The 25,692-nt window shown below is 47.7% G+C and overlaps 5 protein-coding genes across 5 annotated transcripts; 1 reads left to right on the top strand and 4 right to left on the bottom strand.

Annotated features, from left to right (window-relative positions):
* Window positions 1-388: 388 nt before the first annotated feature.
* Window positions 389-4,621, bottom strand: LHYA1_G001896 (Uncharacterized protein; the record flags this gene model as incomplete). Its single annotated transcript, XM_031146874.1, has 6 exons — window positions 389-656; window positions 712-2,369; window positions 2,420-3,519; window positions 3,567-4,334; window positions 4,385-4,495; window positions 4,570-4,621. 6 exons carry the CDS (start codon window positions 4,619-4,621, stop codon window positions 389-391), a joined length of 3,957 nt encoding a protein of 1,318 aa, XP_031008177.1.
* A 9,865-nt stretch (window positions 4,622-14,486) lies between these two features.
* Window positions 14,487-16,279, top strand: betC (Choline-sulfatase; the record flags this gene model as incomplete). The annotated part of the gene is made up of 2 exons (XM_031146873.1): window positions 14,487-15,097; window positions 15,151-16,279. The coding sequence occupies 2 exons, from the start codon at window positions 14,487-14,489 to the stop codon at window positions 16,277-16,279; spliced, it is 1,740 nt and encodes a 579-aa protein (XP_031008176.1).
* A 1,057-nt stretch (window positions 16,280-17,336) lies between these two features.
* SUMO2_1 (Small ubiquitin-related modifier) lies at window positions 17,337-18,468 on the bottom strand (the record flags this gene model as incomplete). The annotated part of the gene is made up of 2 exons (XM_031146872.1): window positions 17,337-17,710; window positions 18,420-18,468. 2 exons carry the CDS (start codon window positions 18,466-18,468, stop codon window positions 17,337-17,339), a joined length of 423 nt encoding a protein of 140 aa, XP_031008175.1.
* Window positions 18,469-18,996: 528 nt separating this feature from the next.
* Window positions 18,997-21,030, bottom strand: GTPBP1 (GTP-binding protein; the record flags this gene model as incomplete). Its single annotated transcript, XM_031146871.1, has 3 exons — window positions 18,997-19,340; window positions 19,394-20,921; window positions 20,980-21,030. The coding sequence occupies 3 exons, from the start codon at window positions 21,028-21,030 to the stop codon at window positions 18,997-18,999; spliced, it is 1,923 nt and encodes a 640-aa protein (XP_031008174.1).
* Window positions 21,031-21,799: 769 nt separating this feature from the next.
* Window positions 21,800-22,094, bottom strand: lsm3 (putative U6 snRNA-associated Sm-like protein; the record flags this gene model as incomplete). Its single annotated transcript, XM_031146870.1, has 2 exons — window positions 21,800-21,913; window positions 21,969-22,094. 2 exons carry the CDS (start codon window positions 22,092-22,094, stop codon window positions 21,800-21,802), a joined length of 240 nt encoding a protein of 79 aa, XP_031008173.1.
* Window positions 22,095-25,692: the final 3,598 nt, after the last annotated feature.

The raw sequence follows: 25,692 nt of genomic DNA, 5'->3' as shown, positions 1-25,692 counted from the left end.
GGGCCATCAGCCGGCCCACCCTCAATCGCCAAACATCGACAACTATCGTCAGACTCCTCGCGACCTTCTAAATGGTAACTCTTCGCGGTTGCCTTGAAATGTTAGGCGTTTCCTTAACAGAATCGAAGTCACCTCGTCCGATACCTCCAAAAATGCTTATTCGCAGATTTCGACGAGCCTAACTCTTTCTTATTATAGCTTAGCATAATAAATAGTCCGCATTAGGCTTAGTCCTACAGATTCCAACCGGAGACACATTAACTTATTTATTGATTATATTACTAGACCGCGCTAGTATTAGGCTAGCGCCTTCCTATATAGTCTTAGACTTATATAGGATGTTAATAGAATATCAAATTTAATATTCATTTATATATATTTGATTCTTCTAATGCTGTCCACCTTGAGTTTCCTCAAATGCAGCTAGACTTCCGGCAGCTCTAGGTACATACACGCCCTTCTTCTTCAATCCCGTGCGTGCTGGCTCAGCAGTCCCCGGAATACCCCATCCACCTCCTCCTGGCGTATGAACAACACAGCGATCACCAGCCTGCATTTGTACCATATTTTTAGGCCCCATGTTGACCCATCGGTCTTTTCCTTCGGGTGTTTTCTTGACCCAGTAATTTGCTCCCCTTCCTCCGTTGCCGCCACCGCTGTAGCAAAAATGTTAGTAAGCTCCGAGATACAGGAAGAATGCAGACTACCTACTCAAGACCATACGGAGCAATCACTCTTCTCTCAGTGATGACACTGAACTTCAGCGGGAGTCTACACTCCATATCTCGCACACAACCATTACCACCATTATGAATTCCCTCTCCGCCACTTCCTTCTCGGATTGAAAACTCCCTCAGGATGACGGGATACCTTTTTTCGAGACTCTCCGGATCCGTGATCCGCGTGTTGGTCATATGCACAGCAACCGCACTGGCGCCATGCGCCCTATTCGTGGCGCCACTTCCACCCGCAATGGTCTCACCAAACGCATACGCAGAACCAGGTAGTGGCTTTCCATCTGGTCCGACACCACCGCCTCCAAAGAATCCCAGACAGTTCATGCAACCTTGCGACGCTGCAGAGGCTTTGAAAGCTTGAAGCACGGTATCAACGACTCGTTGAGATGTTTGAGTATTCCCTGCGCAGACAGCTGGTCCGGCAGAAGGGTTGAGGAAAGTGCCTTGGGGTAAGATTACCTTGATAGGTGCTAGACAACCTTGATTCATGGGAATATCCGCGCCGATAAGTAGACGAAGACTGTATAGTATAGCCGAATAAGAAATTGCCGGTGGTGCGTTCAAGTTGCTCAGCATTTCGCAACCAGTACCAGTGAAATCAAAAGTTGCTGATCCATCTTCTTCGATCGAGATGTTGAGCTGAATTTGAGACCCGTTATCCATAGAGTCGATGGCTGAGAGCTTAGGACCAAGGCGCTTGAGTGTCTGTGAGAGATAGCCGCGCACGGCTACTTCAGCATTGTTTTGGATAGCTTGCATGTAGAGCTGAACTACTTCTTGGGTATACTCACCCATCAAGGCGGTGATCAAGGTAGCACCTCTATTGTTGGCAGCGACCTGTGCATTGAGATCCGAGATGTTGTCAGAGAGACGTCGACTTCCATTGCAGCCAGGGTATTGTCCGGGTTGGAGGAGGATCTTAATGATACCTTCTTCGTCAAAATGCCCGTTTTCAATCAATTTGAAAGAACGCATCTGTGCTCCTTCTTGCCAAAGCTCGGTGGAGTTAGGAGGCATGGATGTACCGTCAGAGCCACCGATATCGGTGTGATGCCCACGTGCAGCAACATAAAAAGCTACTTTGTCATCATCCCCAAAGACAGGAGTTATTACCGTCAAATCTGGAAGATGGGTGCCGCCGCTCTCGGGGTGATTTGATACCAGAACGTCACCACGTTTAAAATGTCCTTTGTACAACTCGTGTTGGTATTGGACAGCATAGCTCATCGAACCAAGATGAACGGGAATATGAGGAGCGTTTGCGACGAGACCGGCTTCTGGTCCAAAAATGGCACAGGAAAAATCAAGACGTTCTTTGATATTGAGAGAGACGGAGGTTTTCTGTAGGGTCCTGCCCATCTGTTCCGCAATTGACATGAAACGATGGCCAAACACAGAGAGTTGGACGGGATCGACAACAAGAGATGTGTCTTTCGCAGTGCCATTCGAGGAACCGATATCGATAACGACGTGAGACGTAAGGATCTTGGCTTCGGCGTTTGGTATAATGACCAAGGTCTGGGTGTTGTCGATGATCATTGCTGGCCCAATGACCGAAGTGCCAGGAGCAAGATCTGCCAATAGATAGACTGGTGTCGTTTGCTTACCACCGACTTTGAAGTAGCATTGAATCTGTATTCTGTCAGCAGGAAAATCTGGAGTACTTATTTAAGACATCATACTTGTCTCTCAACCTGAGCCTCAAGCACAGGCTTGAATGCCATTGTACCAAGTTCTCGACCAAGTCTCTCTCCATCAGTGTCGTTCCGGGCACTCTTTCCAACCCCACGAACTCTCGCATCATCAACAAGAATCTGTCTCTCTGGTGGGAATAGGAAGCTGAATTCTCGCTGATGAACGCGGAGAAATTCTGCCTTGTAATCATCATCTGCAGGTCTTAAGATCATCATCGCAGTTTCAGTGCCTTGATACCTCATATTGAGGTAGCATTCATGATCGATGTCTTTTTGAAGTGTGCCTTGTTTAATGAGATGGGCTGTAACCCTTGATTTGAGGTTCTCGATGCGTTGGTTTAGGCGATCTATCGAATCGACACTGTAAATGTCATTGGTTGGTTCTTGTTCTTCGTGGACCACATCGGCCAGTGCCATGCCGTAAGCTGAGAGGATGCTGGAGTACTTGTGGATTACCACAGTTTTGATGCCAAGTTTTAGAGCAATTTCGCAAGCGTGTTGGCCACCAGCCCCTCCAAAGACGCCGAGACGATGCTTGCTGATTTCATAGCCCTTTCCTTCGGTGAGAGATCTGATCGGACGGCACATCGCCTCATTTGCGACATCGAGATAACCAAAAGCAATCTCTTCGAGTGACATTGACTTGCCAGTCTCTGCATTGATTGCACTTGCCAATTCTGCAAACTTTTCTGCTACGATACTTCCATCCAATTCTTCCTTCTCACTCGCACCAAATATCTTGGGAAACAGATCTGGGATCAAGCGACCTAGAAAAAGATTTGCATCTGTGACAGCCAACGGGCCTCCTTTCCGATAGCAAGCAGGCCCAGGGTGAGAGGAAGCACTCTCCGGTCCTACTGCAAACAGACCATTGCGCCACGTCAAAATAGAACCACCTCCAGCAGCAACGGTATTTATGTCAAGCTGGGGGCTCTGTATTGTTACTCCAGCCGTAGTACTTTCGAAGACATGCTCAAAGACACCACCAAAACGTGACACATCGGTAGAGGTACCACCCATGTCAAAGCAGACAACTGGGGTCTTTGTTGTGTCTTCGTAGCATGTTCGAGCACATCCCACGACACCGCCTAGTGCACTGAGTCAGTCTATCCACGATACAGGCACGCAAACTTACCTGCTGGTCCACTCAATATTCCCTTCAATCCACTGAAACTTTTGTGGTTTACAAGACCACCGTCCGACTGCATAAAGTCGCATTTCACATCATCGAGGTGACCCCCTTCAAATCCTTTGACGAAACTTTTGAGATAAGCCTTGATCTCAGGGGTCAGGTAGGCATCGGCGGATGCTGAACTGCCACGAGGGACCATCTTGATCATTTTTGCCGCTACTGTCGAGGACAGCGAGACGTGCCCAAAACCTGCTTCTTCGGCTAACTGGCCGACTCTTTGCTCATGGGCACCGTAAATGTGTGAATGTGTAAAGCATATAGCGACCGTATCAATACCCTTTGCTCGTAATTCCGAGAGTTTGGCCTTCACGGCTTCTTCGTCGAGAGGCTTCAGGATTCGCATCAGATCACCACTGGAGCCTCGCTCGAGGACACCCGGAATCTCCTCGACATCTGTCTTGGTTGTTCCATCGAAATCTTCATCGAAACCCTCAATGGTCACCCGCTCATCTGTTTCATGGACCTCGGAGAATAAGACTTCTGGTTTGACGATGTCAAGATCAAAAAGCCGGGGACGGGATTGGTATCCAATCCTCAAAAGATCCCGGAACCCTTTGGTCACTAGGAAAGCATGGCGCCGACCTTTCCGCTCCAGAAGGGCATTTGTAGCGACAGTTGTCCCCATGCGGACTATCTCTAAGTTATCTTTTGGTAATAGTCTCCCCCTGAGAATTTCTGAGCCGCCATAAATTGACAGCACACGTCGGATACCTGGGGAACGTCAGGTACAATTTGGTCACATGACGGAAGAGTAGACATACCTTCTGTCGGAGCATCTTGATAATTCCCAGGATCCACAGAAAGAAGCTTTAATACCACATCTGGCTTATTTGGAGCACTGGCCCAAACATCGGTGAAGGTTCCTCCACGATCTGTTGAAGACTTGAGTCAGCACTTCCAGAGGCATGTATAGAATGGGGCAGGTATAGTAAACTGGGCAACATACCGATTGCAATCTTGATATTCTCAGTCCTCGTCTCTGGAATGATGGACCCCATCTTGGTAGAAATAGTAATGAGAAATTTCGAATAGACTGGCAGCTCGATGGAAGGGGTCGAGGGACATGAGAAGAGGGGGATATTATAAGATTACAATAATGCGATGAAAACTTGTTCAATGTCGGCATAATATGAGAGAGACAATTATATACACCGGCCGACGACGGACACGGTGGTAGCTTGCTCCATTGGATGGAGCAGAAATACCATGCCAGATACAAGAACCGACACTAATACTAGAAGGTCGATCCGATGGTAGACCTCACTCACGATTTGAACATCCCCCATGTTTCCATGTTTCTACGTTCCCCGCGCGTCTTTGCAGCAGAGCGCAGATATGCGCAGTCAAAGAGAGAAGGTCGTCACGATAGAACCGACGGTCGCTTAAACGCCACACCCGCCCCGCATCCCACTCTACCACTCTCACTCTCAACCTAGGAGAAGGACATTGGTGGTCGTATCGACCTTCTCGCAATCCCTGCCTAATCCTTACATTCTGCTAGTCAGCCAGCCAGCCAGCTGGCCCAAACTTTCCAATGATTATTATCCACCGCTTAAACAACCATCTTCTTCTCTCTTATCTCTTTTCGAAACGAGTAAGCGTGTGATAAGGTTCAATTTCCCGTTATCAGGTCTTGGATTCATGGCACGTTCAAGCTTGGGCTCAAGTGGCTTAAGCCTTCACGTTCCGAACGTGTATCTATCGCTGCTGACCTGGGATAGGAGGCAAGTTACTTACTTCCTTTATCTTTCATTCCTCTAGCTGTGGGCAGATATAAACTTAGGAGTCTTTCCCAATCTTCCTTCTTAGAAGTTGTGTTTCTCTTAGCATTAATCCATCTATCGACTCTTGATCAACAACTTTGATCTCATCATGTCAAAATCTTCAATGGAGAAGAAGGTCAGCGCGACGCCTGATGTTGAGGTTGCTCTTACTCCAACGCATACAACAGCACACGACGCGAAAGTGGCTGTACCAGTCGATGCAGACAAGGCCGCCAATTTCCTCTTGAATACTGAGGGATATGATGAACTCTCGCCTGAGGCTGAGAAACGCCTGAAGAGGAAGATTGATTGGGTTATGGTCCCTATGGTGGGTTTCTGCTATACCTTGCTCAAGTCATCCTTGATCTAATCATGTTCTAGTTGTTCCTCGTTGCTACTCTTGGAGCCGTTGATAAAGTCGCTCTTGGAACCGCGGCTCTCTATGGCCTCAAAAAAGACAACAACCTCCATGGTCAACAGTATAGCTGGCTTGGATCTATTTTGTCCCTTGGTGTAATTTATGCCCCTCTTTCTACTACTTTAGGTACTGATTGAACCTTTATAGGCTATTGTTGGCATGCCTCTCTCATCTTTCCTGATTCAACGCCTCCCAAGTGCCAAGTATCTCTGTGGCTGCTCCATCTTCTGGTCCGCCTTGTGCCTCTTGCTTCCTGCATGTCGCAACTTTGGTGGCCTGGCAGCCATCAGATTTCTTATGGGATCCGCAGAGGCTATTATTGTTCCTGGAATTAGTCTCATTATCGCTGGCTTCTACACAAAGGAGGAACAGCCACCACGAAATGCGCTTGTGTTTGCCGCTGCAAGTTCGGTTGTTAATGGATTTCTGTAAGTAATCAAAAGCGCTCAAACTCTGTTAAATCGACTAATCTCGAAATTTAGATCCTGGGCTATTGGTCATGGCATGTCCCCCAAACCTCTACGGATGGGTATATAGCTAATGATAAAATACAGTTCCGAAGACTGCCCCTTTAGCCATCTGGCAATACCTATTCTTGCTAACCGGTACGTACTCTTGACCTATGATTGGACCTGAGCTAAACATTATAGGATCTGTATCGATGCTCTATTCAATCATAGCATTTATATACCTTCCTGATGACCCAATGAATGCTCGCTTTCTCAATGCCGAAGAGAGATATCAAGCAGTCGCTCGTCTCGCAGCGAACAAGACGGGTATTGTCAATAAGACTTTCAAGAAGGATCAAGCGATCGAAGCAATCCTTGACCCAAAGACGTGGATCCTGTTCTTCTTCAACATGTAAACCTCCTCCATACTCCAGCACGTTGGCATGGGTCTAATTAGATGCAGTGCTATCAACATCCCCAATGGTGGTCTCACGACCTTTGGGGCTCTAATAATTGCTGGTCTGGGATTTTCCGGAGTCAACGCATCTCTTCTATCAATGCCTACAGGTCAGTTCCACTTATCAACAATAGCGCAATTTGCGTATTGGGACTAAAATACTAAATAATTCTAGGCGTAATGTCTACTCTCTCAGCCTTTATCTTTTCCCTCATCGCTGCGAAATGGCATAATCGTCGTTGTCTCATCACTATTATAGCGTGTTGCATCCCCATCATCGGTACTGCCGTGGTATATGCTTTACCAAGATCCAACAAGGGAGGTCAGATGGTCGGGCTTTACCTCCTGTATACCTATTTCGGACCCTACGTTGTTGGTACGTCCTTCGAACCATCCCTGCTTTAATGTACTGTATTAACCTAGCTCTCCAGGAATCTCTCTTGCGCAAGCTAACACAGCAGGACACACGAAGAAAACCGTCGTCTTTGCCATTCTTTATATTGGGTACGCTGTCGGAAATCTGATCGGACCACAGACCTTCAGAGCGTCGCAAGCACCTGCGTACACTGGAGGGACTATATCTATGATTGTTTGTTACTGCGTGTGCATTGCTTTGATCTCAGGCTATTGGGCTATTGCACTTGCGCAGAATAGACGGAATGATACAAGGGCGACGGAGCATAATGAGGAGATTGTTGATGGGTTTATGGATCTGACGGATCAGCAACAGGTGAGAAAATTTCCATAACCCCCTACCAATTTTAGAGGCTTGAAAGAATATTTACTCACGTTTCGTAGGAGGGATTCAGATATACTACATAGAGAGTAGAGGGAGGTTGGTGCTATGGAATATGATCGTGGTAGCGGTAGATAAATCGGAATTCAAACATTGCTCATTCTGCTCTATGCTGAATTGTTCACTCACACTACCTGATTTACCTAGCAACGCACTAGGAAATCTAGAAGATATACTTCCGCTAGAATTACTGTTTCTGCAATGGCTCTAAGGAGTCCATCTTTCAATTTTACTCTTAGATAACAATAAAATTCACCCCTGAGCAGGAAGAATAGGAAGAACGACTATAAATGCCGACCTATAAGAATCATGGATAATTACTAAGAGCTCCAAAACCTCCAGAGCCCTTGCGAATGACCTTTCGAGACCAGAAGCGCGGAATTGCAAGCCCTGAATGATATAGAGCTGTAGCAGGGATTGACGTCAACGGGCTACAAAAAACTTGCACAATGGAGAATGTATATCTGAGACAGAGAAGATTGTTAGCCATGAACTTGGGGTCATAATTTGACGTATATAGAAGTAGTGATTTGGTAATACACGGAAGTAACTTCCAAATAGCCCAAGAGTTATTATTTTCATCGTACGATCCAAAACCACGCAACCCTTTTATCAAGTTGCCTCAAAAAAGTGCGCCGTTTAATATTACCCTAGATACTTATCTATAGTTATATGTCCTAGTGTGTCTGCATTTCTAGTTAAAGTACAGCTATTTAAATAACTAGTATGTAAAATATTTTAACAAAGTTATATATAATAGCACTATCTAGATTATACAGTAATTCTTGAATATAAGTAATATTAGTATCCAAGGGTTATAATAGTACAGTATAATAAGTCCTAGTCCTCTATTTAGATAATAGCTCTATACTAGCGCTTTGATTCTAGCTAGTTACTTTAATTCCTTGATATATAGTTATCAAGTTATTTATTAAGGCAAATTAAGGTAAACTTATTATCGAAGGTCTTTTGCACTTTTTAGTGTTTCCGGCCAAATCGCGATTTTGACACTAGTTATTTGTACGGCTGTATGTTTAATTGGAGGTCTGGCGTTGATTGCGGGGTCAGTAGCTATGGTGGGGGTGCCCATTTACCATTTCCGGGCAAGCGCCATCTCTTCGACCTTCCTCCTCATTATCAAGTCTCACCACCAACACGTTGCCACGAGCAGCTTCATATTGCTTCAAAAAGGCCTCCTTTCCCATGGCTACAATGGCTAAACCCCAGAGCCCAGAATGTCACCCATACAAAGCCCATTATCTAAAGAATCCAGCATCTTAATCGTTGGTGCTGGAGTCTTCGGTCTTTCAACCGCCCTTCATCTGGCACAAGATGGATACACCAATATCACTGTTCTTGACCGTGAAAACGTGCCAAGCCTATACTCTGCCGGTAATGATCTGAACAAGATCGTGAGGGCAGAATATGAAGATTCTTTTTATACGGAGTTGGCACTTGTATGCACTCAGCCCTCCCCCTCTGGTCTTAATCAGAAAGGTGAACATTGACCGGGAAACTAGTACTGATGCAAGTTGTACATAACAGGATGCAATGACACAATGGCAGACGCCATTCTGGGCTCCCTATTTTCGGCTTTTAGGCTACGTCCTCGCAACATCTGCGAATTCGCCCGAAAAGGCTCGCGATAGTCTTCACAAGTCCTTCCTCTCGATCAAAAGCCATCCCGACTTCCCACCTGGCTCCTTCTCACCCGTAACCACCGCAGAGGATATTCACAATGCAGCGCCGATGCTGGAAGGGCCAATGAAAGGCTGGACTGGCTACATCAACAAGCACGCTGGCTACGCGCGAGCTGCCAAAGCCCTAGAACACGCAGCAGCAGTGTGTTCGGACCTCGGCGTTAAATTCGTGACAGGCGACGATGGATATGCGGTCGAGATCCTATACACGGCGAGCGTGGGGGCGGAGAAGGAATGCATTGGCGTCAAGACCAAGAGCGGCACGACGCACACGGCGTCAAAGACAATTATTTGTCTGGGAGCGCATATCGGCACCCTTTTACCAGGAATCGCAGAGCAGGTGATGGCGAAAGCATGGGCGGTTGCACATATACAACTTACACCGAGCGAGGCGATAGTGATGAAAGGGTGTCCGGTTGTCAACTGCAGGGATCTTGGGTTCTTCTTCGAGCCGGATGATGATACGCACAAGATAAAACTCTGTGCTAACGGGGCTGGATATACGAATTATGTATCCGACTCTGGGAGCGGTACCAAGCTGTCTGTCCCCAGTACGTCAATAGTAGGGATTCCTCGCGAGGACGAGAACTTGATAAAGAGGTTAATCGCGGAGACTATGCCGCAATACGCAGGCCGGGAATTGATTGATAAATTCATATGCTGGTGTGGTGATGCTGCGGATTCAGACTATGTTATTGATTTCGTGCCGGGGTGTAGGGGATTAGTAGTCGTGACGGCTGACAGTGGACATGCTTTTAAGATGTTGCCCGTTGCTGGGGAATGGGTGCAACGGGTATTGGAAGCTGGGATGCAAAGTACCCAGCGCTGGAAATGGAAGGCAGTCGTCAAGGGAAGTGAGGACATTTCTTGGAGAGTCGGCCATGTGCAGGATATTAAGGATGTTCAGATGTCGAAAGTTATGAAGCTCTAAATAGCGAAGTCTTTCACTCCAGGGTTCATCGGTTGATATCATCTATAAATAATAATCAGCTCTTTGGAAAGTCATGAGATAGTCTTAATATGCGGCAATTATGCTCTCAGGAATGTTTCTTTCTTGTGCAAGATGCGGAAGTATTTGCAATTATAGATTAAAAATTATCTGGCTAATATCCCGGTCCTAATATCCCGAGTGTTAAAGTATATAAAAGCTATCTGGAGGCCCTTTTAGTCTCTTTGGCACGACTCTTGTTGACGGAGTAGGATCCAGAATTAGCCTGCGGTAAAGTAGTAGCCGTGGCCAGAGAGCCCGGATAGGTCGCCTTCTGCCACTATTTCAGCCCACTTTTTGGACTCAGCTACTCAGCTGCTCAGCCTGGCTCAGCCTTGCTCACCTACAGCATAGCTTGGAGCAGCAATAGCGCAGGCTCAAATTCGGAGATGAAGATTGCTAATGTCCACATGCCCAGGTCAAGTTGCCCATTTCCTGCCCTTGTCGAGTAGTGCGATGATCCTCATCGAATCATCATGTACACCTCACGCAAGACTAATCAAATGATCCCAGTCCTTCCCAGACTTTGGCACCATCCTTCCTTCCCCAGCATCGTTAAACTCATTATCTCGTAAATCGGTCCTCCGCCAGAACTTCTCCACAAAGATTCTCGCTTTCCGTACACTGCCTAGGTTCCGTACTTTCTGCATACTGGTCAGGCGCTCGTGGACGAACCTCCTCTGCTCTTCATTTAGGCCACCCGATGTGTTCCCCAATACGAAGAGTGGCCACAGCAGCGTGGGTGAGTTGGGGAGTTCGGCGATGAGAGTTACGATTGAGTTGATGAGGGTGGACTTGAAACCTGTGCTCGGGCCAGAATGGTTCGTCCCCGATAGGGTGTCGAGAGATGAGAGGCGGGAACGTAGGTACAGTAGAGCGGTAAGGCGTTTTGTTTCGGCGATGAGAGAGAGTTCAGAGGGGGCGATGGTCCCGGCGGGCAAGGTTTGTTCTAAGGAGTGGAGAGAGCGTTCGATGCTCTCACGAGTGTTATATAAAGCGACGAGATCAGCCGCGGTGGAAGACTCATCTTGCATGACCTTTGGGACTCCTTAGTAAGCTGTAGTTTCTGACTGAAATGGGAAGACGGGTTTACCTTTGCTGCCTCCGAAGCCAGAGCTGGGATCCTCTGGATGAGATCCATCAGTTCTCGCGAACAACCCATCAATACATCAATTTCGTCAAGTCTGTCAGATGATGACCAGGTGAATGATTGCTCTGTAATGTCATCTTCGTGTGCTGTTCGACTCATGATGGCGTGAGCTACGAAATACATGCGTAGGAAAGCGTGAAGACTCGCTTCGCTTGTTGTGACACTTTTAGATGATTGCGAAAGACCATCTAGGAGAGACAAGCCGCCACGAAGATGCGTAACCCAAGATGGATTGCATCCATCCGAGATCTATCTTTGGGTTATCAGACAAGGACTTGGTGGGAGGGGGGTTCCACACGTGCTTACGTCGTAAAAGCACAACATTAAAACTGTAGCAACCACTCCGGCGTCAACCTTCCCAGAATCAATCGCATTCTGTACACCTCGAATAGCCCTATTCTTATAAACACAGGCCTTTTTCTCGAACCTCTTATCATTTAGCAGCCAAAGTTGGTTTGCTGAGACGGCCAGTAGAGCACTGCTTAAAGGCGCAAACTCGAATGACATTGGAGTAAGGAAGGTCAAGTATGGATTCTGGGAGGAGCTGAGTGAGCAATTTGGACATATGACGGTTATGAAATAATCGAAGAGATTGCCATCCACAGAGGAGTATTGTTGGAGCGATGTCGAAAGTGGGGGCCAGACTGTAAAGCTTGTCTCGGGGGAACAGCTATTGTCTAGAATTGATATCTTGCTGGTGGTGAGATGAAGACTATCGGCGGCGGACCTCTCTTCTCTGGTCTCTATTTCCTCTGTAGATTCCGGATCATCGACTTCGAGGGAGCACTTCTGGAAGTCTTGCACCGTTACGTTTAAGAAGATCCACTTTCCAATATAATTATCCAAGCTCATAGGCTCGAAGACACTATGTGCTGTGGCCTTTTTCGAAGGCTTGGGAGCCTTTGACCACTTGCCTAATGGGAATGAGTATAAGTAAATGTGCCAAGACTAAATTACTCACCTGCACGACCTAAAGCGATACCTCTTTGCGCAGCATCCTCCTTCCACAGAAGCCGCAATTCGTAATTACAAGTGTGATTCAACCTTGAGCATCGCGAACAGATGGGGCTCTCCTCTGTACATCGGACATGCTGCTCTGCAATAAGATGTCAATTCCGAGATCACTTCGAAGGGAGTAGACATTGTCAACCTTTACACGTCCAACATCCAGTCCTCCTCCTTCGTTCATCCGTGCGACTAATCCTCGCCATTTTCGTGCTTGTGTTTCAATGGCCCAGAAATGAGAGTAATCATCACGTGTCCTCTTGTTGTGAAGAGCAATAGCATTCATTGATGCAGCTGTTCCAAGTGACGCTTCAAAGAGGTGAACCTACCCCACTCCCCACTTTCCTTCAGAGCCCAAAAGACGCTAGAGCTTGGAACCGGAACGGCCTACCACGTGAAACCATCACCTTTACTAGATTTATATATATAATTTATATATATAACCATTATTGTGCTAGTGTCTCTTTAAGTCTCTTTAAGAAGTATTCTGGTCAGGCGAGGTTTAATAATCATATTGTAAAACTAGACGGAGCTGGAGACGTCCTTATCTTGAGGATTGACGGAAGCCCCTGGAGCCACCAAGAACTCATGATTTTGATTGGTGTTTGACTCGTGAAGACTTGTACCGATTATGGAAAGAAATCCCACTTCCTTTTCAATCTATACCTACCCTACCCACTTGGGCTTTCCCGACGCCACCATCATGATGCAAGCTGATGAGAATACGAAGTACTCCGTAGAGATAGAACTGTAGAACTGATAAAGTAGACGGACGTGTCGTGCGTGCTTCCAAACTAGTCACATGCGCGTGGCTCGCGTGGCACTCACTTCCCTGTACGACTGACCCCACCCCCCCCCTGAGCTCCCCCAGGATGTCCACCCAATGCGAGCACTGAGAAATGGCGTTTGAAGCCACCGACTTGGTACTAAGGGCATTCAGAGCCATTTTGCGACCCAAGGACGAGAGGGCCATGACGCGCACAACGGTCGGGATATGAGGGAACACAAACGACGAGGCTCTTCCCACTCAAATCCCCTTGCTTGAGTGGATCGTGCCATGGCAAGAAAAGCCAACATTATGCAAGGCTGACATATTTTCGTCGACCCCCCCATATCCTCATTTTGAGGATGGGAGAACAACATGAGTGCGATGCGAGAGCGGCTGGCACCACTCGATGTGGTAGCCAACTCATCAAAAGGATTCGATAGCCCGGAATGGATAACGGTGCGAGAAGGGTCACATGGGACTGTGCATTTTTTCATTTGTCGAAAATTTCCAGGAGGGATCAGGCAGGCGACAGATTCGGGTGGGAAAACTGCAGAGATGCCTGGCGCGACGGACCAAAAGGGTAATCGTGAGGCTATTCAGAGCTCGCAGATTTCGAGAATGACAACATGTAGCGCTACAAATTTTGAACTCAGGTCAGGACATACTATGATTTTCGCTGAGTGTGAATTTGAAGAAATTTGTACGATGGAGGACGGCAAAAGTCGTTGGCGAATTTAAAGGAGGGATATGGTGGTGGGTTGGAATGCCTGGCGCGGCTCTGTGATGAGATAGATAAGGTTAGGTTGGGTGCAGGCAGGCTGCCGATAAGATGAAACAGAGGGGAGCGAGAGGGCGAGAGAAGTGCGGAAATGGAGTGAAAGACCCGCGAAGCCGAGTGAGTGACAAAGGCGCTAGTGGGGTTGGACCGCCTAAATGGGAAAGTGTGCGCACGCCATCACTGAGAATTGCGAATTTTGGTAGAGCAATGGCAACATCGCTCTCCATTGCTCACCATACCATCCCGTACAGTAATCCTATTCCTGCTCCTCCTACCCGTTAATCCATTGCTCCACCAGCATATCATTCCTTTTTGTTACGGTCATTGACAGACCGCCTTTCTCTGCCCTTCACCTTACTTTTCCCCTCCCCCTCCTCTCCACGTTTATAATCCCCCTTTCTCCCTCTGTACCTGCGTTATCTCTTGCTTGTACTTCTTCTTTCATACGTACTCCAGCTCAAGACTAAGTCCTCTCTGAATCTACCCACCGCACCGCACTGTGTCTCTAAAGTCAAGAGCCAGGAACATACATACTTGTTTGCCCACTTGCCTACGCAAACAACTATCACAACTCTACTGCCCACGGTACTATGGCTCCCGACCTCAACTCGGTGCCTCTCTCTCCAAGAGAATCTACCCCAAACATCTCCAACGGTAGGAGCATTCCCGACATGGCACCTCCACCTGCGCCTACTCCGGCCAAGCGACCAAACATCCTCTACATCATGGCAGACCAGCTGGCCGCCCCGCTGCTCAAGATGCACAACCCCAAGTCCCAGATCAAGACCCCCAACCTCGACGCCCTCTCCGCGGGTTCCGTCATCTTCGATTCTGCATACTGCCCTTCTCCTCTCTGCGCCCCCTCTCGAATGTCCATGGTCTCCGGTCAACTCCCTACCAAGATTGGCTCGTATGACAATGCCGCTTCCATTGACCCCAGCATTCCTACCTACGCACACTACCTCCGAGCCGCTGGATATGAGACTACGCTGGCGGGCAAGATGCACTTCATCGGAGAGCAATTGCATGGCTATGAGAGCCGGTTGACCAGTGACATCTACCCTGGCGACTATGGCTGGGCTGTTGATTGGGAGGAGCCAGACAGAAGACTGGAATGGTATCACAATGCCAGTTCTATTCTTCAAGCTGGTCCCTGTGTTAGAAGCAACCAACTCGACTACGACGAGGAGGTCATGTACAAGTATGCTCTTCTGTGCTAGGTTCTTCAAAACTCATGCTAATTCGCTTGCCCAGGTCCAAGCAGTTCCTCTATGACCACGTTAGAAAGGGCCCAAGCGTGCGCCCATTCTGCATGACCGTGTCGCTTACTCACCCTCACGACCCATACACCATTGAAAAGCAGTACTGGGACTTGTATGAGGATGTCGATATTGACCTCCCCGATGTCAACATCCCCCAAGAAGAATTAGACTCCCACAGCCAGCGTTTACTCAAGGTTTGCGATCTCTGGGGCAAGAAATTCACCCATGACGAAGTCAAGAGAGCCCGTCGTGCATACTATGGTGCTGTTTCCTATGTCGATGACTGCATTGGGAAATTGCTTCAAACCTTGAAGGACTGCCGCTTGGACCAAGATACCATTGTCGTCTTTAGTGGCGATCACGGAGATATGCTTGGTGAGCGAGGACTGTGGTACAAGATGTCTTACTTTGAGGCTTCTGTCCGAGTGCCACTCTTGATTCATCATCCCGTTGCCTTCCCACCACACCGCGTCTCCGCCAACGTCTCAACTCTCGATATCCTCCCCACGCTAGTCGACCTGGTGCACACCAAGCTTTGGCCAGGCTTACCAATGGATGGCAATTCTCTACTCCCACATCTCGAGAACAGGCCTGGTGGCTCTGACACTGTTTTCGCCGAGTACTGCGGAGAAGGCACCATTGCACCGATGATGATGATTCGTCGTGGCGAATGGAAATACATCACGTGCCCAGCCGATCCACCTCAACTTTACAACCTTGCCACCGATCCCAAGGAACTAGTCAATCTAGCTTCATTGTCGCCCAAGAACTCTCTCGTTACATCTGAAGTCGCGGATACGCTTGCTGCGTTCACCGCAGAGGCTGAAGCAAAATGGGACCTGAAGAAGATCACTGCCGATGTCCTCCTCTCTCAACGCCAACGCCGTCTCGTCTGGTCTGCGCTCAAGCAAGGTCATTTCACCAGCTGGGACCACAATCCCAACGATGATGGTAGAGAAAAGTATATCCGATCTCACAAGCCGCTTGACGATCTCGAGCTCATGGCCCGATACCCGGCCGTTGATGCCAAGGGACGAGACCTGTACGGTGGCCAAGGTGGCTTCGGGGCTGGTGGCATGGGAGGTGTTGTTTACGAGCAAGCCGGTGCACATGGCCAGTAAACACCTGGATCACGCAGTTCATGCTTATTGTATTGCATTGCATTGCATTATATTGCCTCACGATCTCACGTTACCTTCTCTCAGCAGTCTGACAATTTGTCACTGCTTTTTTACTATTGGCGTTTTAGCGGGCGTTTGGATGCAGCATGCGCTAAAACCGAGGTTTAACAATGTTTTCAACTTTCGATTTTCAATCAATTAACGAGGCGCTAAAGATATGGTTTGCATCAGATGCGTTTTAGACGACTATGGAATGGAGTCACTGGAGAAACCGAAAAGTGTGCTAGTGGACATAAATACAAAAACCTCAAAGAAAACTCTCGTCCCCTGCTTGTGACGTGTACATTGCTATGGAGTTTGATGGGCGCGGAAAGAAGAACTTACTGCACTCAAAAGGTGTAGATCGGCTGCGATAGTCCCTTACTTGAAGAAAAATCCCCACATGCTTGCGCATTTATCTGGGCTTCATACTATAGCATAATCTAACAGCTGCCTCGTGCCAATAATCATCTCCCTTGACCTTACATCAATACCCATGTATTCCCCCCTATCCTCCCTCCAAGTATTGCTGTCGATATACCCTTCCTTCGGCATACCTACCTGGCTAGGCAACCATGTACAAGGCATTCATCATGCGGCCTTTTAAACCAGCAAACATAGCATCTTAAACATTGCTTTTTCTCCGACAGCTCCGGATCTCAACACTGTGCAGTCGTGCCGTGCCGCTCCCCTCCGTAATGTACCGAGGGTGTCGGTTCAGCAGATGAGTGAAGTGCGTTGCATAAGGTACGTAGCAATTTCTAGCCGTTTGGGTGGACTGGAGAAAGGCAAGAAAAAGTAGGGGGTTCATTTTCGAGGTCCGACTTGAAAGTAAGCGGATAGGTATGAACAGCCATAGAGTTCCATACGATGTCTATATTTTAGCGCACTAGTATCCCGCAAGAAGAATCGCCATCCCATATTGACCATATTGACCCAAAAACATACCCCTATAACTCCAATACTCGCCGATTATTTTCCACTAACAATAACCCATGCATGACCAGTATATAATAAATCACCGCAAAAGAACACCTCCCTGCTGCTCCACGAAGACTTCCACAATATCCTCATCTTCCATCTCCAACGACGTGGGCGTATCTTGATTCTGAATCCGATGACCCTCGATGGTAAACCGGCGAGAGTGCGGGTCGATACCGCCGGCCTTGCAATAGGCGTCGATGACTTTCTGCATCCGCGTGTGGCCTTTGATCCTGAAGACCATCTCGTTGCCGTCTTGGTCCCTCACCTTGATGTTCAGGGCTTCCGGCTTCTCTGGCTTCTCCTGGACCGGGCTGCCATTTTCGGACATTTTGGGGTTTTTCGATCCACCGGTTTCCGGAGGCGGGGGTATTCGGGCGTGTGGTCTGAGTGTGGGGAGATATACTGTGTCTAAAAGGGATTGGTTAGTGTTATCTGCAGATGAAGGTGTGTGGGACTGCAAATGCCATGCGGCGCGATGTCTGTAGCCGGCGGGTACGACGTACTTGTTGGGAGGGAAGAGTTGCGTTTAATGTCAACCTAGTCTTGTGAAATTGCTGTCCTATTCGAGTATCAGTATGTACAACAGTGAGAAAACACAATGAGCATATAATGGTATCGACCGCGCGGGGAGATAGTTGCGTCTCTAGCTAGTGGAACAGGGTAGACAAGAAGGCTTCCAATGCTTCTAGCAATAGTCCCCCGCACTCCACTCCACATTGCAGGATGCAATCACAGGACAAGCGAAAGAGTATTGACAATGCTCACCTATGTGCTAATGGGGTGGACAATGCGTTGCTATTGCTCCTCAATCACGATCGAGTGTTGGGATGTGGATGCCGTCTTTGTTTATTATATCCTTGGCGAGTACTCGCAGCAGATGGATCCGGGGGCGAGAAAAAATGGAATATTAACAAGAAGAGCGAGGGGAAAGCACGAGGTTGGATGAAAACATAACAAGACAAGTCTTGATTCCGACGAAAAGAGCAAACGCGTTGCCGCGAGAAAACGTGACGTTGGACATGGGTTTAAATTACATGGTAACGCCTGCGCGTTTTATGTAGAAAGATTACTTCAGCCGAGGCCCCTATTTGCCGTCGCTTAAGCCCCCTTTACTCACCAAGTGGAGAGTATCGAATCCAGAAGGCGAAGGGCTCAAGGCTCCCCATATTCATATCCAGATTGCTGATATCACAGCCTCAGAGATACCATGCGTGCTTCAACAAGATTATGGTCGAATTCTTTGTCCTGAAAACTATTATCGTGGTGCCTATTGCAGCGATTTGAGTATCTAGCAAAGAAGAATCTGGTGAATCCGATTACTAAAAATAATCGGACGCTGTCCGTAGGGCAATTATTAGGCGTCTTCACTAGCTAAAACCGTGAACAACACGGGTATTCTACCTAGGTATATAGTGATTCGCATATAAATTGGTCAATTGTCTTGACATCAATTGAGGCTCATAGTGCAAGCCAGTGAATTACTTACTTGCAACCGAGTAATTGCAATATGATGAAGTCATCTCATAATCAAGTAAATAGACAAGTGTACAAGTAACCCAAACTCCAGGTCCTTATGCAAATAAGCTAGCTCTAATGCTATAGCAAAAAGTGTCCTATTCTCCTGCCAATCACCAACGCGCCCAAAAATAGAAAGTACAAAATGAACAAGAAAAAAAGCCAGTTCCCTATACAAATCAAGCCACACTGGTAGAAGCAGCGACACCAGTCTCAACGGCCTTTCCGTTCTCGTTTTCTTCACCTTCCTTCACTGGCTTTGGATTCAACGGTTGCTTCGGATCATACCCTACACTTTTCACAATCCCCAGCCCTTTAGTCCGCCCCTCCCTAAACAGTAATCGATCACCCGGCGCTAGATATTCCGGTCTCTGCACGAAGCGGAAGGCAACGGTAGCGCGGTCTCCGGTACGGATGTAAGAGCGGTCGATGTCAATAATGGCGCATGTTTGCGAAACGGGACCGACGTGAAGCATGGCTTGGTATTTTGTTTTGATGGTGGTTGCGTGGGAGAGAATAAGTACTATGTGCTCGGATTAGTACTGCTTGACAGGGGGGAAGGGAAGGGAGAGGTACCTTCTGCTACAAACTCTCGATGCACTTTAGGGGAGTTCTGCTCTAATTTTGGCAGGACGACCATTCCTTTTCTTACATCTTTCCGACGAACTCTTTTCAGTGCAAAGGAGGCGGATTGGCCAGCGGATGCAGCTGGAACGGATATTCGTTTCCTCTCGATGGATCGTATATTTGTGGTCGTGAATTGTCCCAGTGAGTCGGGACCAATAAGGACTGTGTCACCGGCGTGGATGACTCCAGACTTGATAATTCCGGAGACGACAGTGCCTACGAATGGGACAGAGAAGGTGTCATTTACGTGGAACTCGAAAGGAGCGTCGGCATCGTAATGACCATGATGTGGAAGAATGTTGAGGAAAGTTCGGACGAGATCAAGGGATTCTCCGGTGACATTGGAAACCTGGAAGACGGGGCAAATTCTTTGACTCACGAATTGAGTGGCGGTATTGATACACTCTTCTCGGTTCTTGATGAAAATGGGGATTTTGCGGGCCCCTGGGGATTTGAGAATTCGGGTGATCTGTTGGACAGTCTGCTCCAGGATCTGTGGCGGACAGATATCGATTTTGGTGATGACTACCATGACTGGAACATTGAGAGCCAAGGCGATTCCCAGATGCTCTTTACTCATGCCAATGAGACCGTTATTGGCAGCTACCATTAGTAGACAGTAGTTGGGGCTGGAAGAAAGAAGCCCAAAGACCGTGGTACGAAGGTATCGTTCGTGACCCGCCAAGTCAGTAAAAGTGATAACTTTAGCAGATCGTTTACCAATCTCCTCCCAAGACAACTTGCGTCCAGGGACATCAGATGCGACAACTTTTCCCGTAGTATCGAATCCCATGATCTCCATTCCGACTGAGCTGGTTCGTCCACTCTCGATTTCGTGTTTATGCCGAAATAGACTGACACGAGCCTTCCCTCGGCCATCATCGAGGCCTCCCTTTACGAGAACACCCAGCATGGTACTCTTCCCAGCATCGACATTTCCAACCACAGCGATTCGGGTCTCAATGGCCCCTTCAACGGTAGCAGGATGTTGCCGTATCATGATTTTCCCACTGCAATCAGTCTCCTTCTCGCTGGCAGCGCTCTCGGCCTCGGCATCTCCACCAACGTGTTTCGTCAACAGCATTTGGCAATCGGCACGGCAGTTCCGCGCAGCCTCATTGAGTCTCTTGATTGCCACATCCCATTCGTCTTTGGTCAAAGCCATTGACTCGCCATTATTCTCAAATCCAAGCTCAAAGACAGTCTCGCCATGACCCTCCGCTATCCGCGATTCCAACAGATTGACTAACTTCGTAAGAGTGTCGCCGTCGTTGCTCAAGAGCAGCTCTTTTAGTCGTACGGCTGGAGAGTCATCTGCGAGGTCGAGGGAATTTAGGAGAAGATCAAGCTCGGCATGGTCTTCTACAGCGGTCACAGAGCTGGTAGAAGATGGCACTGCGGTCGTGGATGCGCTGGCGGCAGAGGGGTAACGAATGGCTTGTTGCCTCTCGACGTAGTCGGCGAACTCACTCAATGCCTTGGAATTGACGTTAGAAAGGAGAAAGAATGGTTGTTGACAGAGTAGAACTACACACAGATTCGCCTTTCCGCCGCTCGTGGGGAAGCTGTTTGCCTTTGCTGGCCATTCTGGGGTGGGTTGTTCGATGTTGCTGACGATGCGGCGAGGCGGGGTTGCAAGGGAACTAGTGTATTTGTACTTGTATTCGTACTTGTATCTGTATGCGTATCCGTAAGATCATTTGTAACGATTTAAATAAATAAAGCTGCCGATTCCTAGTAGTGGTGCATGTTAAATCGGATCAGTGGCAGGGAGTCGGTTCGTTTATAAGTATTGAGCCTCCAGATGGTGACTCTTTCGGCCTGGGGAGGGGGGATGAAAGCTTATCAGGGATCATGAATCATTTGGATTTTTGAGTCATTGGGGTTGGGAAGGCTACCTAGTATATTCCATTTTTATAACCAATTGTGCCATGAGGATCAATCGCATCGCATTGTTCATCTATAATATGAGATGATATGGGAGGTATATCTTCTGTCCATGGTTTGCCAGTCTTCTAGCTTGGGCCTTGCTATGCAGTGCTCCTTTCTTCCGCTTCATCCCTCCCCTCCCCTCGTACCCCAATATATACCTCACTAAACCTCAAATATTTGTAGGACGATCGTCGGTAGATGTTCGACGGTTACTGGGTATTTCGAATTCACGACTGGCCTTGAGGAGAGATGAGGACAACGCTGTCGCCTAGTCGAGGGTTGAGTTAGCAGATGCTATCTATACCACTGAATGGCCGTGAAATGAGGCGATTCTACTCCTACTAACCTCGAACAAACAACATTTCTGATTTCTTGTGGATTGTCTGTAGATATTTCTTAGCAAAGTCTCCAAGTATATCTTGCTCAGTCAAACCCCACCTTCACGGTCTCGTCGCCATCCTCGTCTTCATCTTCTTCCACCACGTAGATTGTCTCCTCGACATCTCCCAGAACCAGATTGCAATGACTGTCATACGCCTGTCTTCCCATCAGTACTGCCAGGTGTGGTGCAGAGGGATGAGGGACTCCTCACATGCAGCCTTCCCTTCAATTCGCGATCTCCTCTTAGCTTCACAAACACCACTTCGTCCAGACACAATCGCACAAGATCAAGGGGCTCGGAAACAGGAGCCGCAGCTCCATCGTCAACATCGGCCATGACGTGTTGACTGCGAAGGAGTGTATTTGTTGTTGTAAAGAGCGAGTGAGTTATTGTTGTCGCGTTGCCCTCCCTTCTTGCCTCGCCTTGCCTTGCCTTGCCCTCGTTTGCTTTGGCTGGGGTGAAATTTCGCGATCCACTTCCACTCCACTCGGTGGTGGAAGAACAATAACCCGGAGCCCCACGTTCCCCAGCCGTGCGCCAGCCTTGCGATCAGCCGTTCGTGTTTTCCCCAGATTATCTCCCGATTATCCCCCTCCCTTCTACACTTATAGATATCTATCGACACCTCATCATACCGCAAGCTTACGAGTATAATGAGCCGGATCAAGCCTTGAATAAGCGAGGATGGGACACTCGAACAAGCTCATACGCCACCACCTGGACTCGTTCGAACGGAATCTAGGAGAACTTGAGCCAGATGATGAAACGAAACATTGTCCGTATCTCGCGGTGCTTTCCTGGGCAGATATATTGAGTCCAATTCTGAGAGACCGGTTGAGAACAGTACTTCGGAACTATAAGCCTCGACTATGGAGGGTTCGCCCACGCCAGGATGCACCATACTAGTTCACTAGGGATCAAACATAGAGCGTCGGAGATATCTACTCCAATTAACTTGTTTGCAGCTGTCGCACTTTTAATTTCACTCGGCGCTCTTGCTTTAGTTCCCTTTGCTGTTTCTCTTGGTCTCAGACTCGTCAAGTCAAAGTTTCAGGCGAAGCCTAACATATATTTTTCTTTTCAGCTAGCAACAAACCCACCCCCCTTACCTCCCATTACAGCCAACTTCAGCAAAACCCTCTTGTATACTCTCAACGAGCATCTTTGCTTACGGTAGCGGCATCACACGACTCGTTTCTTTTTCAGCCGGTTCCTCCCTTCCTTCTTCTCCTCCTGCTTCGCCGCACCTGCAAGTATTTCCTGTTTTCTTTGGATCTCTACTTGCAACGAGGCATTGCTCTCTCGTAACTGCTCATTCGTCTGGTGCATCACTTCGGTCTCTTTCTTGAATTTCTCCGAATGTTCCACGAGCTGTTGGTTCTCATTTCGGGATTCTTTAATGGTCTGGTCCACGTTAGTTCTTTCATGTTCGAGTTGTCTGATTTGCTCAATGTGCTGATTTACTAAGGTAAATAGCTATTAGTATGGAAATTTATGCTTTACAATGATTCCTTGCTTACGTTGATTAACGGACAGAGGAGGTTGTTGGGTGTTGTTGGAGGATCGGTCTCTTGGGAGAAAGTCCCTGGACGGGAGTCCCGAGTTACGCCTTTTCGACATTGTGATTTACATTTGCATGTATCTATGCTTCAAGTGGTGGGCTTCTCTAAATGAAGGTAGCCATTCTGCCACAAAGGCGGAAGTGATACATGGGGAACAAGCTAGTACCTACGCTTCCGGACATTCTTTGTCTCGAATTTGTATTATAGCCAGCGCTATGAGGTACAGGAATGCTCGACTATGGTTTGCACATTATTTTATAGTGGTATGCGAATTTGCTTGAAGAAACATTATGATTATCAATGTTTAAGCAGTGAAATTGGAGGTTTCTACAAAGTTGACCAAATTGTGAGGGGTCCAGATGCAATCGCCTAAAAGTCGAATTTTCCTTCAAAGAATCCTTTGCCCTGCGCATTTATCCCATTCTCTTCATTTTTGCCTATTCCTTAGCTAAAATCAACATGGTGTACCAGATCCCCGAGTCTTCACACGAGGCTTCTTGGTCTTCTTAGGAGGATTGACGTTTTTCCAAATTCTCGATTGCTTTTTCGAGCTTCTCGACTTGTTGGGACAACAGGTCCATGGCCCTTCGGAACTGCTGTTCTTCGTCGTGAACTTTTTGTCTCAAGACCGCAAGTTCTTGGCTAATCTCCTTGGCGTTTTCGTAACCTAAAGGAGGATATTTATTAGCTTTATCGTTTCAAAAAGGGGGGTTGGCGTACCATCGCTTTGGTTGTCTTGAGGCGTGGCCTTTGAAGATGGCATCTTCGTGTCGCTTTTCTTGCACATCGTGGTGGTAGTTTTCTCTAAGTTCAAAAGGGGTTTTAGAATTGCTTCTCTACAGCTAGGAATTGGATGGTGCAAGATCTGAGGGGCTACTTATACATTCGAAGACCTTTCCGTTTGTATGATGGCAAATACCAGAGCAATTGTTCGCAAACCCTCCAGAAACCCTATGATTCATAATGCAAGACTCACTCAGTAAACTACTCTCCTCAATCCTCTTTCAATAACATGACTCCTTCCCCTTCACAGCTACCCTACAGCATTCCTTTTCCCTTCACTTGTTTTCCAAAAGCCGCTTCTCTTCATCTGTGGTAGCATTCGATGCTTGCAGAATCTTCCAGTCACCGTGCTCCACCTCCTTTTGGAGCTCCTTATTCTCTTTTCTAAGTTGCTCTATCATTATATTGCGCTGCTTGAGAACCTCACCCAACTGCTTGAATTCTTTCTCCAACTTCTTGACCGTCCGGTCGAGCTTTTGTGTTAGCAAGTCACATTATTCGATAGTAACCGGGGCCATTTTTGCGGTTTGCTGTACATCCTTCTCAGGGTCAATCAATATCATTTTGGTTCTTTCGCTCTAGACGAGCTCTTTCCTCTTCGCGCTTTACTCTTTGCCTTCCTAATACTCTTTCTCCAGTCGCTCTTTTATTTGTAAGACGCTACAAAGCTTTTGCATGAGTTCCTCACGGTCTGAGGAGGGAGATGGTGTCAGACGTAGCCATTGTGATTGGGACATCTGCTTATGTCCGCTGGATAAAGTTGCATGTTGATGTGGGGGTATTGCCAGTGTTTGATCTGATGTCCTTCGACGAGCTTTCTGGTTTGGTGCTTGTGTCACACGTTCTGAAAATCGAATGTTGGAATTAGTAAGTCGAGCTCCTAATGGGTGTTTTTATTACCCAGCGGAAGTAGACATGGGGAGAGAAGGAAGGAGCCAGTTAATACTCCTGAGGACCTTTCATCATACAAAATAGCAAGCGCCATCCACTGATTGCACGAACACAAATGGGTCATTTTATGAATCATGATAGGGAATTTGTCATGCAGTTTGTTGTCTAAGAAAGCAAGCTCAGCTGTCTTGTTTGCGTCGCTGGATTCTTATACATTCATCAAGCCCAAGGTGAGGATCCAGACCCATTCCATCTATCAAGCGAACGATCTATTCAAGTATCATTAAAATTTCTTGCAATTTAGCTACTTATCTACTCCCCGCTACTAATCTTACCCATCAAAGCCAACACTCATTTACCTTGCTCCTCCTTTAAATCTTGCAGCTCCTCTTTATAGTCCCGCAGCTCCAGTTCCTGCCATTCGACTTTCCTCCCGACCTTCTCTTTCTCCATCTCCATTGCTTGTATCCGCCCTTTGATCTGCGCAAGTTTCCATTGGATATCCTGGAAGCCATCCTCGTACCCTTTAAGTGCGTTTCTTAGTTCGGTACACTCTTGTTGGGCGGCTCTACACTGTTTCTTGGGGCACGCGGTTTTCAGTTGGGGACTATATAGGGGTTGCGCGAGACTATATCCTACGGAAGGGGCCCGGGAGAAAATGTCAGTTGGATCGGCTGTGATCAGGCGGGCACCGGGGT

The sequence above is a fragment of the Lachnellula hyalina genome (genome assembly GCF_007821495.1).
Source record: "Lachnellula hyalina strain CBS 185.66 chromosome Unknown contig00018, whole genome shotgun sequence".
Lineage (NCBI taxonomy): Eukaryota > Fungi > Ascomycota > Leotiomycetes > Helotiales > Lachnaceae > Lachnellula > Lachnellula hyalina.
Note: the sequence above shows the minus strand (reverse complement) of the source record. Positions and strands in the feature narration are given on the sequence as shown.